Genomic DNA, 18,274 nt, shown 5'->3' with positions numbered 1-18,274 from the left:
TGTTTAGTGCGTTAGGGCGTTAGTGCGTTAGTGCGTCATCTACGCACGCTTTCCTTTATAAACAGGCATGAATGCAAAACAGGGGCGCATCCTGGCCGTCTTGCTAGTGGTCGTAATTAATTTTTCCAAGGAGAAAAAAGGGTACTCCCATGGTTATACGAGAGACGGGAGTACAGCTCGCTCTTTGGCCTGGTAGGTAGTTCAAAAGTTCTTTCGTCGAAGGTCTTCGGTGGTGGTGGCGAATAGGGAGGTGCAGGAGCTATAGCGACTGGTGGATAGTGGGAGAATTCCCGGGAAGCCGCGGGCTGCCCGGGGCTGCGAAGCGCGTGGCGAATCGCTAAATGAACAACAGCCATCAGTGACTGCCTTCTTCGAGTTCTTCTGTTCCGTTTAGGTATACATCAGTATACTACAGTATACAGGGTGTCCCATGTAGAATTGTCGAACTAATTTATTTCAGGGCGGCAACTGTTCAGTCAGTATCCGTTGAGCCTCCTTTTTCAGTAATGAAATTGCTATCACACCTTGGCAATTATCAAATATGTGCACTCTCTCCATTGTTGACTATCCAATGATAAGTAAGTCAAATGAAAAAAAACTTGGGAAAAGAGAACGAATGTGTAGGAAAATGGTGGTGGTCCGTGGTAGCCATGTTGTGTTTATATGGCATACATGCCGTGTCAAGTGGATTAGTGCCGCTGAGGTAGAGCTACTTTGTTCACCTTGTCTCATGAGCTGAGGGAAGCCGAGAGAAGCTCTATGGGCCACTTCGTCAGTTCATCAGAATGGTTGGTTGAGAGTCCTGATCTCGATGTTCTATCGTTCCTTCGCTCATACTGGTTTCTCGGATACATTTAATACGTTGCAGCTATAGGAATAGGGTCAAAATGCAAAGAAGACCACCGGGATGGGAAGCTCCCACGCGAGCCGCATTCTTCGGTGCTTCTTCAATCCCGGTCTAATGTTGAATTAGTGATCGAGAGGCGAGAACCTACTGAGTTACTGAGGTACGACGGCTCCGCGGTTCGACGGTTCGATGACAAAAAACCTTCCATCCGCTTCGAAGCTCACTATCTTGCTCTTACTACTACTATTGAAAGACATACTGCCTCTGCTTTTCATATTGTTGCTAATGCTTTTGTTAATAGTCGTTCACACAAAAGCTTTCAAAGCAGCAGTTCACTCGGGATCAATACTTTGACCTGTAAAATGTTATTCCAATTATTCAAAACGGAGATTGTCAATCTACATATCACTGTGATAGTGAATTATTTAAAATAATACGGTCAAGTGGGCCAGGACGTTTCCCCAAGTTTGTAAGAGAAGAAACGAACACGAAGAACGATGGTCAGGTAGGCACGGGCAAAAACTGTGAGGAGGCGGGCCCCTCTGACGAGCTGGTAACTGGCTGTGAATAATTTAATATTATGTCTCCTCCCCTCTTTACGTCTCTTATTCTCTCTTCTCCTCTTTCGTCACACTGTCCCTATCCTGGGAGTCTAACTTTCAGGTCTCAAGTTTTTATCGTCCTTTCGCTCGATTAATTTGCTCGACAACTGGGGAGAGCTTGCTCACTCGGAATTCTACATGACAAAAAGTATCGCTGAGACGCTTGAAATATTTGGAACCAAAGAAAGGGCGTGTTCCATACTCTTCCCTTTTTTAAATTTTTCTTTCGACGCATTTTTCACTTTTCTCTTGGCCGGACGATAAGTGCTCTCTTTTAGGACTGGAAATCGAATTCTTTATTTCATGATAATATAAGACGTGTATAACCATATCTTATAAAAACAAAAGGAAAGACAACGTTATTTCATTGTAATAATTTTATTTACAACGGAATACACCATGGACGTGTATTTATACATATGCATAGAGAAGAGTATATACATTAAAAAGTAAGTCTAATATGAATAATAGAAGAGTGGAATGAGCTATAGAGGAATGAAAAGGGCTGTGGTTTCACAGAACAAAATTCTCGAGACGGTAATCACCAGGCTTTAGTTAGGAAAGAAAAATCTATAGACAAGTAGAATGCGTACAGGATTTATGCAATTTACGCGATCCCGCCGTGACCTAGCCAGTCCTTTTCTTTCAGTCCGATAATTTGCGCATTTACGAGGGAACGAACGCTCTCGTTGGCCTGCGAATATCCAGATTCCATTGCTATTGGTCGACAGACTCTCGTTCGCGCATTACGATGCGATCGTAAAAATGCATTTACAGAGTCGCACGCTCGCGGAGAGAACGCATCGCTATTAAGGTGCACTTTACGAGCCGCACCGCGCGGTTTAACTGCTAACGATAATTGATATCGCGCTGCTTCTAAGTTTGTTGCGATCCCTTCTAGCGGCTCGAAGCTTTCTACAGTTGTCTAACAAAATATGTTACACCGATGTTAGATCATTGCATTGACCCGAACCAAAGCAGGAGGAGGACGATGATGACGAGGACGATGCTGGTGACGACGCATCAGGAACATCCGGAGCTGAATTTATCAGCATCGTAGAGATGTTGTGTGATGGTGTTAGTGTCGCAGGGAGTTTCAATGCTGCCACGGGCAGAAATGGTGGCACGGTTTTCTCGGTTGTGCAGAAAGAATTTCCAGGTCCGGGACGTAGCGCGCCTGGAAATCCTGAGCTGTAAAGTCCGTAGAGCGGACTAGAATGGCAGCTTGATGGAGCAGGACAGCTATCTTCCATCGAAAATTCGAGTAATTTAGTCGCGGACTGTTGAAAATGAGGACGGCTCACAAAAAGATTTGCCGTGGCTAGAGCAGTTGCGTAAACAGCTGCAGCTTGGTGCAAATGTAATCCAGGATGTGATATGGCAATAGGACATCCAATATTTGGAGTGTATAGAGACCTGAAACTATCTCTTCCTGATGCTTCTGCGCACCATGCCCCCAGTAAGTTAATCGAATTTAGATTTGACTCACGAGGGCTGCAGGAGTTAGAGGCTGTGACGGTCTCATTTCTGAAATAATGTTAACATCATAGAAATTTCGCGTATTTTCATGATTTCTCTTAATTTATAAAAATATTTAATGATTACCTGGTAGAAGTTTTAGAATTAGAATCATCGGTATCGATTATGCTTTCAATGCTGAATGATTTGTGTGCGAAAGTCAGAGGCTTCGATCTCTTTGGATGCAACTTCGTGGTTCCAATGTATCTTTGATTTTCTGACAATTCTGGAGACTCAAAACTGCCTACCGCAGATGCTCCGAATAAATCCTCTTTGGCGTCGAAAGGAACAAAATTATCGGAATTCAGTCTCTGTGGAGAAGGCAAAACCGCGGATAGCCCCGAAAGAACGTGTTGATCTTTTTGCGATAGCAATGGTGGTGATGCACCAACAAAACTCGAAGTGGCATTGAAAAAATCAAGCTGCCGTTGCGTTAAAGTAACACTCTGATAATGGTGATGATGATGATGGTGGTGATGGTAGCAGTCTTGCTGATAATAAGCACTAACTGGCTGATTGTCAGCGAAAGAAATTTCGTTTGTATGACTGGCTGCGAGTCTTGCTGCAGTTTCTGCTACGATTTGACTCTCCTTTTTTGCAGCTTTGGGAAGCTTGAAACGTTTTCTACGCCGCAAGAAAGATCCGTTCTCGAACATGGAGAGAGCTGCTGGGTGCAAAGCCCAGTAGGCGCCCTTTCCAGGTGTGTGCGGTCCTCTTGGTACCTGGAACACGCGACACTTTCATCAAATCCGTAACTATGCTAAATAGCAATAGGCTGTATCCATCGCTCCAGTGGCTCAAAATTTTACCCAAACTTGAATGGCATAAATTATTTTGAATATTCACGAATCACTAATTAATTGTTTGCGTGTTCGGCAAACCGATAAGCGGTAGGATGAAAGTTGTCTTTATTGAAATGATAACTTGATTTCGCAGGCGTTTATCACGCTACTCCGAAGAGTATGCTACTCCATAAATCCGTCCTACTCCATTGTATTCTCTTATATTATTATATTTACATTATCCTACTTAACCCCTTTCGAATAGTCATATTTCGATTTATTCATGCAGAATATAATATTCAGTACCATGAATGTGTAATCGATCAAGACTTTCCGTATATCGTAGGAGATGTAAAATAAAAAGTGGAAGAATATCAGCGTATCAACGTTGGGGTTAGGTGATGTGTTTTCTATGGGGTGGCCTGCTCGTTACCGTCCGTTCAGATCGGATCTAATGGACGGTTACGCTTGGTCGGTGATGAGAAGCTACGCCAACTATAATATACACACACATACATAGACGACGATACTCTCCCCTGCCCCCTTACTCTCTACTAGTAATCATTTTTGGCTAGCTCGCAGCTGGCAACGTTTGACAGTTTCACGGCTTAGGCACCTATTCCGAAGCAGACAAAAGGTATCGGACACATTTTAAGGGTACAGGTACCAACAGAGTCAGAAGGCAACTACCGAATACCATTAGTAATGGTAACGAAGGGTATTAACTCAACATACCTTTATAAAGCAATCGTTGAAGGAAAGATTGTGCCGTAGAGAATTCTGCCATCGACGCATGTCTCGACGGTAATAGGGAAAACGGTCGGCAATAAAACGGTAGATCTCAGCAAGGGGCAGCATCTTCTCTCTTGATGACCAGATCGCCATCGCTGTTAGAGATATATACGAGTAGGGAGGCTTTTGCTCGCCATAGGATTCGCGTGACGGTCTTGGCATTCTTCCTGCCAATTCTGAAATCTGAACCGTTTCAACTGGTTCCTGCACTCCGAGGGCTGCAGGAAAACAACTCCTTACAGGTCTTCTAACCTGTAAGACTCGGTTATCACCCTGATCGCTCTGAGTTTCTTCCCAAAAATCCTCCAAATTGCTTGATTTCAATAATCATGACTCTCTTTCAGAAATTTCACAACTATCACCAAGAACTTAAACACACAGTATGCACAGCACGCACATCCAACACACGAGCAATCTGCAGCGCGCAAGAGATCTCTCGCTACCTCTACACGCATTTGAATCACCAAGAGAATAGATGGAGCCTATCATTGACCGATGAATGGAACGACACAGGATGTGGGATCGAGCACGACCCAAGTGTGAGGAACACACGGAAGGAGGTATGCTTCAGAGATAAAAGGAAAGGAAGAACGAGAGTGATGAGATAAATAAGGATTCGGCTAAGAATGATAATGAAAATGGGCTTGAGCAGCAATGGAAGTGTTTAGCCTCCCTTAGGAGGAGTGTTCGCGGGGGTCTCTCATGCGAGTCACTGTATCGATATCAGCGGTGCGTTTGCGTTGCGCCAGCATCTCTCTTTTCCTCATGTTTCTCCGAGTCGATCAGAGTGCGAGAACATCCTTCAGCCGCTGATTCGCCGGTTGCTCGAGCTGGGCGTTTACAATGGCTGCGACCACCTCTGAAAACGACAAGCAGCCAACGCAACTTACGTAGCTCTGACCAACTCCATACATTGTATACAGAAGACACGTTCTGTTTGGGAGACTTCGTGACTTTTGCATCCTCCCATCGAAGACAAAAACCCACCTATTTTTGTTCAAGATCGAAATGAAACAGCACCCTGTCCGCCATGCAACAACTTTCTCTGGCTTTACTCACGGTACGGGGCTCTCTCTGCGTTGATTCGACCCTGGACAATCCACCGTGGGCAGCCCCTTCGAACAAGAGGGCGGGACATAGACGGCCTAGGGCCACCATTTTGCTTTTCCATTTTTTACTCGATTATTACGAGGAAGCGAGTCTGCAAAACTGGCTGGTGCCTGCCAAACAACCAGCCAGGTCGGAGCACGGGTCAGTATCGATCAATCCAGTAATTTGACGATTCGCCGTACGAAAGCCACACCGTTATGTCATAATGGTTTGTTGATGGGTATTGTTGCTTGGTTGCAGGTACGATATATTATTAGAAGTCAATAGGATGGAACGTCGACCATATGTACTAATCAAGGTGGTCAATTTGCGATGCCAACGAGATTATAATTTCGATATAACTTGGACTACTCTGTTAGGTATCCTTAAAGGAAGTTTAGTTCCAATACAACAGTTACTGATGACGCTAAATCGTTAATTTTTTAATTTTCAATCTCTTGATAAAACAAGGGTGCCATGCTTTGCGCTTACACCATTTGACCTGACAATTTATTAACACTTCTTAGAAGCAGTATCGTTAAACATATTTATTATTTTCTACGAGGAAAGAACGATTGATTATTGTCGATAAACTCGTGTCAATTATCAAGGGGCTAAATTCTGTGTTTACCTATCGACAATGAGTGACATTCTTCTACAGCTTTTTTTTGTACCTGAAATTGGTAAGAATATCGACCTTCGATATGGCAGTCACAGTCTACTATCTCTGCCTACCGACAGTCGGTGACTTAACCGTGCGGTACAAGGTAAAACAGCTGATCACATCATTACCTTTGATGGAGAATCGATCGATATTTGAATTAATGAAAAAACGGAAAAATTAATAAATATTCAAACGAACGAATAAATAAAATTACCGTTAGCCTGTGAAAATGAAATAATAACAATAAGTAGCGGATCGGTAAACAAATGCCAAATGAAAAATTCAAAGTGACAATGAACAATGAGAATACTCCTGTCCTGTATCGGTTGGATGATTGGCCGCTTGATTGTCACTGTTGGATTACGTTAGTAGTGTGCTATTACTAGGACCAGAGATCGATTCGAGTAACAGTCACTTCCAGATACTATTCAGTTCGCACTTCCCACGTGAAATATTCACAACTCTGAGATATGCAATCAACAGAAACAGAATATATGAAGTATTCAGTATTATTTCTTTCAACATGTTTTCTATCAATTATAAGACACTAGATCCTTGGTATAAATCTAATCAATTAAAATTGAGACAAGTCCGATAGTTTATTTTACTATATTTCAGTTCTTAAGTATTTTTACTGGCTATAATTATGGCTTGGGGCAGCACCTAAATTTAATCCACTTCTATCAGTTTATTCTCTACCCTTCTTTCGTATGAGTACTTTCTATCAATTGCGTTCAATCCACGCAGGTAATATTCCGAGTAGTATCCTGGGGCGCCGTAAATCGTCGTGGCGTTGAGCCACTTCTGTGTGGTAGAACCTTAAGTTAGGTGTAGTCGTTCGCGGCGTCGCGGCACCGATACTCTTCGTGTTACTGCCGTGCGCAACGCACGTCATTCAAGGTAATGTGTTACTAATCTATTTATATGAAAATATGTTACGCACATTTTAGCACTTATTGTTAATCTTCAACTTATTGTACAATAATTACATATACTTTAGATGCAAGTGACTCGAATTTCGACAAGTTTCAATAAACGCATGTGTTTCCATTACGAGACACTGTTAATGATATACGATTCGATCGAATTTTCCTGCCAACTGCGAATGTGAATTATCGAAGGATATTTTACAGTTAATTTTTATTCAAGATTCAATGCACATTGGCGTTAGTCACTATGCCTTAGCTTTTACAATATGTAATTACCTATTTAATAATCGTTTAACTTCGGAAGAGCATGCATAACACAAGGTCTTTTTAAGTGAAGATAAATATCACGCCTAACTCTTAACCAACACTGTTAAAAATATTATGAAATGTACAACATGTTCAATATATAAAGTTATATAAAATGTACAAACTAGGTATATCAAATTATACTTCATGTACCTTACATCGGAAGCACTAATTTAGTCTTTAATTTATTGTCTGTATATTGAAATTGACGTAGATTAGATTGAAAATTAACAGACACATTTATTAAAATAATGTGCTTTATAAGGCTAAAAGTAATCCATAAACTTTTTTTTTACATTTTTTATATAATTCCATTGCAAGTTAACAAAGGTGTCTTTGATACCTACAAGAAACTATTGAAAATTATTTTCAATGCTGTTATCAGATTTATGATACTTACTACGAAGTTAATATTTTGAGTATTGGAATTTTCGAGATCTGTGTATTAAAATTATATTATTTGTAACTATAAGAGCAATTCATAACCTTTTGACCACTTTGATGTAACTGAAATAAATATTAACAAATTCGTCTTTGATAATTTCACGTCAGAATTGAAGAACCTTTTTCATGTTTTTTAAATTTAAGGTATGTGTAAAAAATGAATATTAAATTTTTAAGTCGTCTATAGAAATTTACAATTCATTCAATATGCAATTAAAAATTAATAATAATAAGTATCGGAGAAGTTTTGAAAAATGTCATCGACTTCACGAAGTATTCTTCAGACATCGTGTAACGAAAAAAAGTTGACATCTTAATATTTTCTACTCGTTTCCATAGACGGTGACAATTTATGAACAGAAACAAAAACGCGATTGACTACAAAATTAATTTTTGAACTTATATTAAAAATTAAGTCGAGATTATGGTCGTGTTTTTTCGTGAACATTTCGATTGCGTAGTAAATTGAAAAATACATTTTTTCCAATTGTCAAAACATTTCTATTTAACGAAAATCGCATCTTTTTTATTAATGGTATAGTGAGTAACAATAAAAATTCAATAAAATATTGTTTATATATTTGACACCGATGTGAATAACCTAACAAAATTTAATATATTTGAGCACGGTAATTTTCCAATTTTATCTTTCAGTTAATTATCGAAATTTATTCACTGTACATTTTATTAAGGTTCAAACAGAAATTTGTGACAGTGTACATGTATGTACATGTACTATGTATCTATGCATACATCCGACTTTAGAAACATACCTTACAAGGCGAGATCTGCGAGACTTGAATCTGTAAAGGTGGATTTTAAAGGTATTACAAAGAATAGCATAATTGAAAAGTAAAGTTTTACGTTGTTTTCCTCTTAATTAAATTTGCTAATCTCTCTAACTTTCTAATCGTAACATCACGCATACGAAATGTGCAGTGGATTGAAGGTCACTCGAGCGTTTGTTGTATACGAATCGAGCATGTATAACAAATCCGTGATAAATATAATTTTTCAATAATATACATATATTTTGTTTTGTTGTTTCAGGTGGCGGGATTTGAGGCTCGCATCAATCCAATAGGAATGTCTCTTGCCATGACAACCATGACCAACGGTAATGGCAACGGGAATAATACTTCTAATCAAATGAACACACGTCCCGACGACATACGTAATCGAATAATCGGTGGTAAGCCAGTCTGTCTAATTACTGTGTGTTGTCTATTTCCTTAGTTATGGACCTGATTGACGATCGATAATCGATCATTCTACCTTACTAGTACACGTAGAATTCTGTTAACTTAATGCACGAATGAGACTAACTGAATATAGAGTAACGCATGTGCAGGGCCAAAAATTGTCCGGTTAGCAACTTTTACGCGGAGTAAAAGGATTACTCAGGGGTAGTGCATATGATGCCGCGGATGGGTCAAGAGCCCGAGCAGAAATTTAATCGGGCATTCCCCTTATAGCATAGTAAACCCCTGTTACATTTTGGCAGGGATTTCACAGCAGGTATATCAGATAAGGGCCATATTACAATCCATGAAGACTTACCTAATAACATTTTAGGCTCAATCGCGCCATCCACGGTAATGATTCTTCACTGAGGTCCTGCTGAGGATTTATCGGGAATTCTAAATCAGAGATTCCAAACTAGGGCCTTACTAAACTCAGAACCCTAAAAAATTGTAGACTTAAATATTAAAAATCAACGCTGTCTTGTTCGGGAAGTCGCGGATAGATTCCGGGGGGTACACACCTGCTGCCCCAGGTAACTTATAATCTATTAACAATTGTTAATTCATTGTGAATATGCAACCGGCAAAATTTATTAACTATTCGTTTGTTATACAATTATCTAACTGTTTATTAAAATGTTAAAATTTGTTTAATATTGTCCTCGAAAATTCATTTAATCCATCTGTGCACCGCTGACTCCTCAAAAAATGCAATGCAGATATATAATGTTTAGTATATAGTGTACTTTGTTTAGATGTTTCACTATTTTAAAATTGTTTATTGAAAAATCAAGAAGCCAACAATTGACTCTACTTGCCTTCTTCACTTCTCAATATCCATCAATAGTTATTAATTTTTTTGTTTAACTAATTAAAGATTAACAATTATTGATTAACTAATTATTATTGATCAACAATTGTTAATCATCTATCGATGACCAATTATGCGATGTTGTATTCACACAAAAAGTACAGTGCGTAGTGGATACAGAGTCTTGAAGTACATTGTTCAATTGTTATTCATTAACTATGTACTAATGACCATTTATCAGTAATTATTATAGTTTATAATTGGTAGTTGTTAACAAATTGTTATTAAAAAAATATTTTGTTTATTTCAATCATTAATTGACACTTGTAAAATATTGTATTGGGTTGGCATGAAAGTAATGACACACTCTAGAAAATTCGACACATGTCCTTTTTTAAATTAATTGTTTTTGACCATATTCTAGTATATTATAAAACATTCTAGATACTTCCGCTCTGTGGGTATATACAATAAAATATGGTCAAAAAGAATTAATTTAAAAAAGGACATGCGTAGAGTTTTCTAGAGTGTCTCATTACTTGCATGCTAACCCAATAAATGTGACAAAGCACAATATATGCTATATGTGTTTTATACATTCATCAGCATTACGAGAATCCACGGAAATTTTATAAACATGTCGTAACCAAAAAATCCAATTTCCGTATAAAATAACTAAACCTATTTCTATATTTGTATTATTTCAGTCGCAGTCATATAAATATATACAGTCATGACGTGTTTATTCTCTTTTTAACTCAAATAAAGAATCAAATAATATATTTTCTAAAATGTGAATAGCCGAGTAGGATAAAGTAATCCACGGAAATAAACCACGCAGCGGAAAATAGTAATCCACAGGGTTTCAGCTTTGAATCCCCACCAATGACAATAAAAACTCACATGTCTTTTCAGAGTTGACAGTAATTGACGTGTAAAACAATTTTCGTTCAATTTTTTCAAAAATTGTATGCCTAATTCTTTAAAACGAGAAAAACTGTCAAAATGTACTGTTTTTACATGGATTCCGTATGTATTAGGTATACTGCAGACACATTTCATTTTTTTGTATCTAAACGAGTTGTAATGTTACGTCCTATGCGTGAGCGACCGTATGCGGGAGCATCAGGGAGCTAGCATAGGTGTTGAGATCAAAGATCACGTAAAAGGTATTCTTTCTATTCACGTAAAAGGATCACGTAAACGAAAATTTTCGACCCTCTCGGTTTACTTGTTACGTCCTATGCGTGAGCGACCGTATGCGGGAGCATCAGGGAGCTAGCATAGGTGTTGAGATCAAAGATCACGTAAAAGGTATTGGGTTCTTGCCACTTTAAGGTGCTAAAGCACGCCTATTTGCGTTTATGTCACTTGGTCGATGGTTAAGATGAGGATCACAGAGAGGTACTAAATATATTGATTTGGAAAACTCACTCCTTCTACGGGAGTTTGGTTGAAGCTACTGATAAGGGGGTTTATCTGGATTTATGAGCTAATAGGTTCAGGTCTCGAAATCAAGAGAAGAAAGTATAGTTTGACTCAATATAATAAAATGATAAACGAGAGTACAAGTGTAGTGTTATTGGCCTAGTGTAAGCAGGTCTTGCGGGCTGACTCGCGACGTAATCTACGCTCCGTTTAAACAATTTCGAGATAATCAAGGTTGAAGTTGCAGTAATGCGACCAATCAGAACGCGTTTAAACGGAGCGTAGATGACGTCGCGAGCCAGCCCGCAAGGCCTGCTTACAGGAGGCCAATAACACTAAGATTATCGTCTCTTGTATCTTACTCAATTACATGCAGATAAACAGGGATACTACGACGATACTCTTAGTGTTATTGGCCTAGTGTAAGCAGGTCTTGCGGGCTGACTCGCGACGTAATCTACGCTCCGTTTAAACACGTTTTGATTGGTCGCATTACTGCAACTTCAACCTTGATTATCTCGAAATTTTGATATATGAAATAAAAAACGAAAATACACGTATTCTTTGGAATTTGACAAGGAATTCAACGATGTTACTACAGTGCGTCTCATAACGAACACCCTGTATATGTATAAACGTTACAGTAAGATGTAGGAGAGAGTGTGTTAATCTACTAACATAGCGAAATTCTAATACAATGGATGTGTGATCGTCAACTTGTGTAGTATGGGTTACAAAGATAGATAGATATATATATAAAGGTGTAGGAATGTGAGTTACTTACCGGTGGATGAGCAGAGGAAGAGAGAGAGACGGCGCTCGGTTCTCGACGATAGTGAAGTAGATTTGGTTGAACGGGAAATTCTTGGTCCGGCCCTAAGGTGGACACTCGCCTAGACAAATGCTTATTGAAATGCCAGGAAATGAGTTATTTTCGCGTGGACGCTCGGCACTGAAGTGATACACTTTTCGCTTGGGTCCTAAGGCAAGCTAGATCAAAATAAGCCCTAAGGTATTTGATCAGCACAACACTTAACTGGCGCGGACAATCGGCTCAAGACTCAAAAAGGGATAATGCTCTACCGGAGGATTGATCAATAACTGACGATGATCGGTATTGGAGTTCGTAAGGAAGATTTTGAGTTTGGAGGGGACTGTATGCAATGTCAGGGAATTTCGGGGAGAACACTTAACTGGCGCGAACAATCGGCTCAAGACTCAAAAAGGAATACTGCTCTACCGGAGGATTGATTAGTAACTGAGGATGATTTGTATTAGAGTTCGTAAGAAAGGTTTTGAGTTTGGAGGGGATTGAATGCAACGTTAGGAAATATCTTGGAATTTGGATACGTATTGCGGCATCATCGGGGCAATTGAACCCTGTCGTTCGATCGATCTCTCATTGCAGGCCTTCGATCGCGGATTCTTCGTTGGATTAGTGCATTGTCAGGATTATCTTGCTGGTGAGGTGAATGCGAAGGTGACGGGTAGGAGTTCTGCTGTGCGCGGTATTCGCGGTGCTATAGTAAAATGCTCTTTAGGCACCTCAATTCTAGGTATCCTGTTCAGCATTGCTGCCCGTGCCGTTATTATTCTTTGTTTGCCGTGATCTCTCTTTCTTCCTGCTCATCCACCTGCAACCTATGTTGGTGTAATTTCTGGAAATGTGTGAGAGTATGAGATGTCGTGTACAGTATAATATAATATGATGATATCCCCTAAGTATTAATTATATATATATATATAGGTAAACTACGATTTACAATAATTAACGCATGTTCGCTGAGGATCGGTTACATCTATCGTGGTCTTTGACCGTTTCTAGTGGGGTTCTGAGGGGGTGCTGAAGGGAGGGGGGGGGGCAATGGGGTTGCGTTGCGTCGGACGTAACATATCTAATTCGGAATATCACCGTATCCCATGCAATATTAAAATTGTACGTTGAAAATTGAGGCAATTGAAAAATGAACTGAAAGCATAATTTGGGAAGTTACTTCCTTTTCGTTCTTTGTTTTGTGATCATTTGGGGGGGGGGCGGGGGGGGGGGGGGGGGGCAATGGGGTTGCGTTGCGTCGGACGTAACAGTAAGACATTGATAAAAAATAAAAATATGTCATGAATTCATATAAGCAGAATGCACGTAAAACATTTAAAAATTGTTTACCTTTTAGTTTGTAAGATAGTTTCCAATAGTTAAAACGAAAAATTCTTCAAAATTTCGTTGTACGAGTAAACTGCGGTGAATGAGGCGACAACAATACAATTTGTCCACGATAGAATGAGACAAGGTATGTTCAGTTCATGGACACATTTTCGACCACTTCTGCGCAGCCCGAAGATTCCGCCATTTTTCAGTGTTCTATGTTTATATTGTGGTATATGTCCCATCCCATAACCCCTCATAACCTGATCCTGATCGTATGTGAGGTGCGTGGTGAGATTTGCATTCTGTAACAATTCATTATTTATTTTTATTAAATTCATTATTTATCTGTGCATCGACATAGAGTATCATTTTTTAATGAAACATGCTATATTTAGTTGTAATAGGAAAGGACTTGCGGTGCATAATTAATTAATTTAATTATTCATATAATTTAAATATAGGTAACCATAATTATAAATTTACGACGTAGATGCGTCAGATCATACCTTCTCTCATTCTACCGTGGATTTATTCAGAAGTAGAACGCGCGCGAATGTATAAAATAATTTGATGTCATCGATGATAAATTAAAGAAATGCAGAATCTTATTATATTTGGATTATAAAATCATACCCAATGGTTTTCGTATATTGAATATTTATTATTTTAAATAAAAACCTGTTATAAAATCTCAAAGTGAACAAAAAACCAACTCACAGAAGATAGAGAAAGTAAAAAATATATAACTATTTCATTAACATTAACAATAATACAGTTGATGAATCACTCATATGATTCAAAGAAAGAAATAATTTTCTTAATAAACATTTGTCTTTGGTAACTCGTGGTTCACTACACATGTGACGTTGCCACGATCATAACTCTGAATCGTAAATCGTGACTGTTTTGTATGCCCCTATAGTTAAAACGGAAATTTCAATGTTTGTGAGAAAATTGAACTGGACGCTTGGAAAAGTATATCCACTTCGAACTTACTTTAACAAATAATAAAAGCAAAATAGAATTAATTTAAACTCTTATAATTTATCTACTTAGTAACCCTAAACGTATTTTTCAAAGGATATTTCATTTGGAATATTATCATAGATACTGAATGTTTCTGTACTTTTCTGAACTATATTTTTGGACATGACTGTCACGCGAAAGGTACCTTAATATGTATCAATCTCAAGGACTAACAAGGAAACTTTGGTAGGTGTCCGTCTCCGATTCTTTTCGTTTTCAAATATATTGTAGTACTCGATAAAATAAGCGACACGTGTTTCCACTTATCGGCCCAAACTGGGTTTTTGGGGGTGAAAACCGCCCGCGAAAATTGGGATACTAAACACCTATTTAATTATTTCATATATAACAGCGGTATCTTTCATAATGAAACTAACTGGAAAAATTTCCTCACAATGAGAGATCAAAAATGTGATTTTCTCAAATTTGTCAAATAATTTTTATAGGGGTAAACTACCCCAAAATTATTTTTCATTATATAAAAAATTGACAAACAGGAGTAGATTAGAGTCAAAAAATTTGTAAAAAATATATGTTTCTCGCGATAATTAAATAAAGTTTGTGTTTTTGCATTTTTGCGACAAATTATTTTGTAGGGGGTAACACCCATAAATACAATTATTATGTTTCTCTTAAATAAAATAGTTTTTGCAAACAAAACCAATTAAAAAAAATATCCTCATAATGAGACATGAAAAATGAGATTTTTTCAGATTTATCAAAAAAATATGATGGGGATGAACCACCCCAAAATTATTTTGGATTACAAAAAACCACCATAAGTGCAGTTTACTGTTGATATGTTTTCATAAAATAAAGGAACTTAAATTACATAAATTTACATTATCAGAAGTACGCGATACATTAACAAAATGTGAATTACCAAGGAATTATTATAATAAATAGATTTATAAGACCAGCAAGCATTATCAGACTTAATTATTAATTGTATGTGGCACAATAATGATGCTCTTCGAAGAAATGCTTAAAACACAAGGATTTTTTGCACCACGAACATTTCATAACGGCTACATTTTCACATCCTTGAACTTCACTCAATGTGTTGGAAAACGTCTTGAAGGAAAAATGTACTGGATTCTCAAATTCTCGTGAACGATATGTTTAATGGTTATTACCCCCTAAGTATACACCTTTAACGAAAGTAAGTCAACGCTTTCTCAGCTCAATGTTTATAGGCACTCAAATTAGATTTGAAATAAATGCTTCTCAACGTAAGGCGTCTTCTAAAAGTGTCAACTTATGTAATATAAGTTCCTTTATTCTACGAAAACATATCGACAATAAATTACACTTCAGGGTGGTTACCCCCTAGAATATAATTTTTCGCAAAAATGCAAAAACGCGTAACCTTTATTTAATTATCGCGAGCAACATTTTTTTTACGAAATTCTTGGCTCGAATATACTCCTGTTTGGCAATTTTTTATATACTTCTTTTTTTGGGAGAGCGGTTTTCACCCCCAAAAACCCAATTTGGGCCGATAAGAGAAAACACGTATTGCTTAATTTATCGAGTACTACAACATAGGTGAAAACGAAGAAAATCGGGGGCGGACACCTACCAAGGGTTCGTTGTAAGTTTCGAATATCCAATTAAAAGTGCAAGATAAAATTGTTGAACAAACGTAAAAATAGTATATTGTGCACCGAGATCGAAAACGGGCGTTTCTGCGCCGCGTATAGAGTTGAGGTCCCTGAGACGAAGCCGAGGGGTTCTCAACTTTATACAAGGCACAAACGCCCGTTTTTTCTCGAGGTTCACATACAATTTTCTTCAACAGCGGAGCGAATGCGAGTTTTCACGTAGTGGGTGATTCTAGGGTCGGTGAAAATCAGGAGATTAGTTTGGTAACTTGTGGAAGGGGGTTCAGGGAGCCATGATCCCGGCAGGGTGCAGGGGACGAAGTCCCTGCCAGGGGTCCGGGGGTGCGAAGCCCCTCGAAATAACTACAACCACGATTTAAAAGTTATACAAACATTATATTGAAACTTCTTGAGAATGTATATATAAAATGACGAATGAAGTTGTTGCAAATATTGATGAAAAAGATTACAATAAAAATTGTCTGTCGAAAAGTGTACACTTCTTATTTAATCAAAATTAACTGTTTTATTCGGTTTGAAAATAAAAATTACAGTTGGTTATGTTGATTATATGTTGATTATTTTCGGCCGTTCTACGAGTTTGTTCACCCACTTCGTTGTCATCTGATTCGTTAATGTGGAGAGGGAGAGAGTTTCGAATTATTTTGGCGCAACCAGATAGGCCTATATTAGAACTGTCATTTGTATGGGTTGATGTTTCTCTATTTACGGCCATTTTGGCTACTTTTCTGGTCTGGTCAATGTTGTTGGATGAAATTGATTGAGAAATCGAGTTATCTATCATTGTGCCGATTTTCCTTTTATTCTGAATTGAACTTTCCACGTAACCTGCAAAAAGTACTTTTTTTTTTAAGGGAGAGCCAGCATGGGCGAGCAAGGTTGCTGTAGTGCGCCGGAAAGCATGTCCCGTATAGAGTTGGGGATCTTCCAAGTTGATAAACCTAGAAATTTCCTTCGGCATCTTTTCAAATTTGTGTTTCCCAATTACTTGGGTTGTACACTTTACATGCTGATAGTTTATGAAGAATCGATGGTAGTTTTTTTTGGTGAGCGAAGTGCTGCATACTTTCGAATGATCTCGCACATTTTTCCTTCAATAGTGAATGATCGTGGCGATTTCGTTTTGTTGTCGGGGATTCTTACTAGGATCACATTATTGTGGTTTTCAATATGATTGTTTTCAATATTTACGAATTCTCCACCTGGACATGCGCCGTAGACGCCAAAAACCGTTACAACCTGAAATACATTAGGATACATGTTTGTATTATTTTCTGATTATTTTTGTATAAAATATTGTGAAGAATGTGTCTAAATAGTGTCTGTAAATCATGTGTATGAATATTGAATAGTGTGTACGATTGTATATAATCTTGTATGGCAATTTTTTTTGTAAATAGTGCATATATGTCTAAAATATTGTAAATAGTGCTTTTTGACATTACCTTTGTTACTAGGTATGTGTCGTCCGGAGCCTTTTCCAACAACTCTTTTATCTGAGCTGCTGTGAAGACTTTTGCCTTTTTGTTTTCGAAGCCTTTTTTTTTGTTTTTTCAAGAAGGATATAACTTTTGTGTGGTTCCCAACATTCACGTTTTCCATGTTATCTATGGTAGATTTTAGCATGGAAAAAACTGCCTACAATGTACTGGGCTTCTTGGTTTGAGATAATTTGGCAAAATAGGCAAGTAATACGTTTTCTGACCTTTTTTTCAGGTTGTTTGTGTTCTTCCATCTTTTGTAGGTCAAATATTCGCCTTCGTACTTTTTCTTCGACTTGTAAGGGAGTGAGTTTTGTCTCGTTTCCTGCGCAGCGCTTCTGACTTCTGGTGGAGTCATGCATTCGATTTCAGAGTCCGAACTATCCATAGTTAATGTGGTTCATTAATTAATGTATACGGAACACACGCGCGACACGCACTGAAGGCCATTATACAATGCAACGGGACACGGAACATGTAACACGGCGCGGTATTAGTAGTATAAGTTTGGGGGTTCTGGATATAGATTCCTGCACCGAC

At 38.2% G+C, this 18,274-nt stretch overlaps 1 protein-coding gene and 1 long non-coding RNA gene across 3 annotated transcripts; one reads left to right on the top strand and one right to left on the bottom strand.

Moving 5' to 3' along the window:
* Positions 1 to 1,811: 1,811 nt before the first annotated feature.
* Positions 1,812 to 5,254, bottom strand: LOC107266058. The gene is made up of 4 exons (XM_025083350.1): positions 4,794 to 5,254; positions 4,485 to 4,717; positions 3,055 to 3,689; positions 1,812 to 2,976 (listed from the first exon to the last, which is right to left on the bottom strand). The coding sequence occupies exons 2-4, from the start codon at positions 4,701 to 4,703 to the stop codon at positions 2,388 to 2,390; spliced, it is 1,443 nt and encodes a 480-aa protein (XP_024939118.1). The 5' UTR covers positions 4,704 to 4,717; positions 4,794 to 5,254; the 3' UTR covers positions 1,812 to 2,387.
* Positions 5,255 to 6,739: 1,485 nt separating this feature from the next.
* Positions 6,740 to 10,016, top strand: LOC107266057. 2 transcript variants are annotated; one of them, XR_001537331.2, is made up of 3 exons: positions 6,740 to 6,793; positions 7,042 to 7,194; positions 9,024 to 10,016. It is a non-coding gene; the product is annotated as an uncharacterized LOC107266057 (long non-coding RNA). The 2 variants fall into 2 exon arrangements; XR_001537332.2 differs by having other exon boundaries at positions 6,756 to 7,194; positions 9,024 to 9,491; positions 9,549 to 10,016.
* The last annotated feature ends 8,258 nt before the right edge of the window (positions 10,017 to 18,274 follow it).

Source organism: Cephus cinctus, unplaced genomic scaffold, assembly GCF_000341935.2.
Source record: "Cephus cinctus unplaced genomic scaffold, Ccin1 Ccin1_scaffold0282, whole genome shotgun sequence".
Lineage (NCBI taxonomy): Eukaryota > Metazoa > Arthropoda > Insecta > Hymenoptera > Cephidae > Cephus > Cephus cinctus.
The sequence above is the reverse complement of the archived record's forward strand: the minus strand, read 5'-3'. Positions and strand labels throughout refer to the sequence as shown.

What these genes read in the sequence shown, in the direction of transcription:
- LOC107266058 (XM_025083350.1), bottom strand. Translation starts at nt 4,703, where the DNA reads ATGCCAAGACCGTCACGCGAATCCTATGGCGAGCAAAAGCCTCCCTAC. An exon ending in TCAACGATTGCTTTATAAAG is followed by an intron (nt 3,690 to 4,484) that starts GTATGTTGAGTT and finishes CGCGTGTTCCAG; the next exon opens with GTACCAAGAGGACCGCACAC. An exon ending in AATTCTAAAACTTCTACCAG is followed by an intron (nt 2,977 to 3,054) that starts GTAATCATTAAA and finishes ACATTATTTCAG; the next exon opens with AAATGAGACCGTCACAGCCT.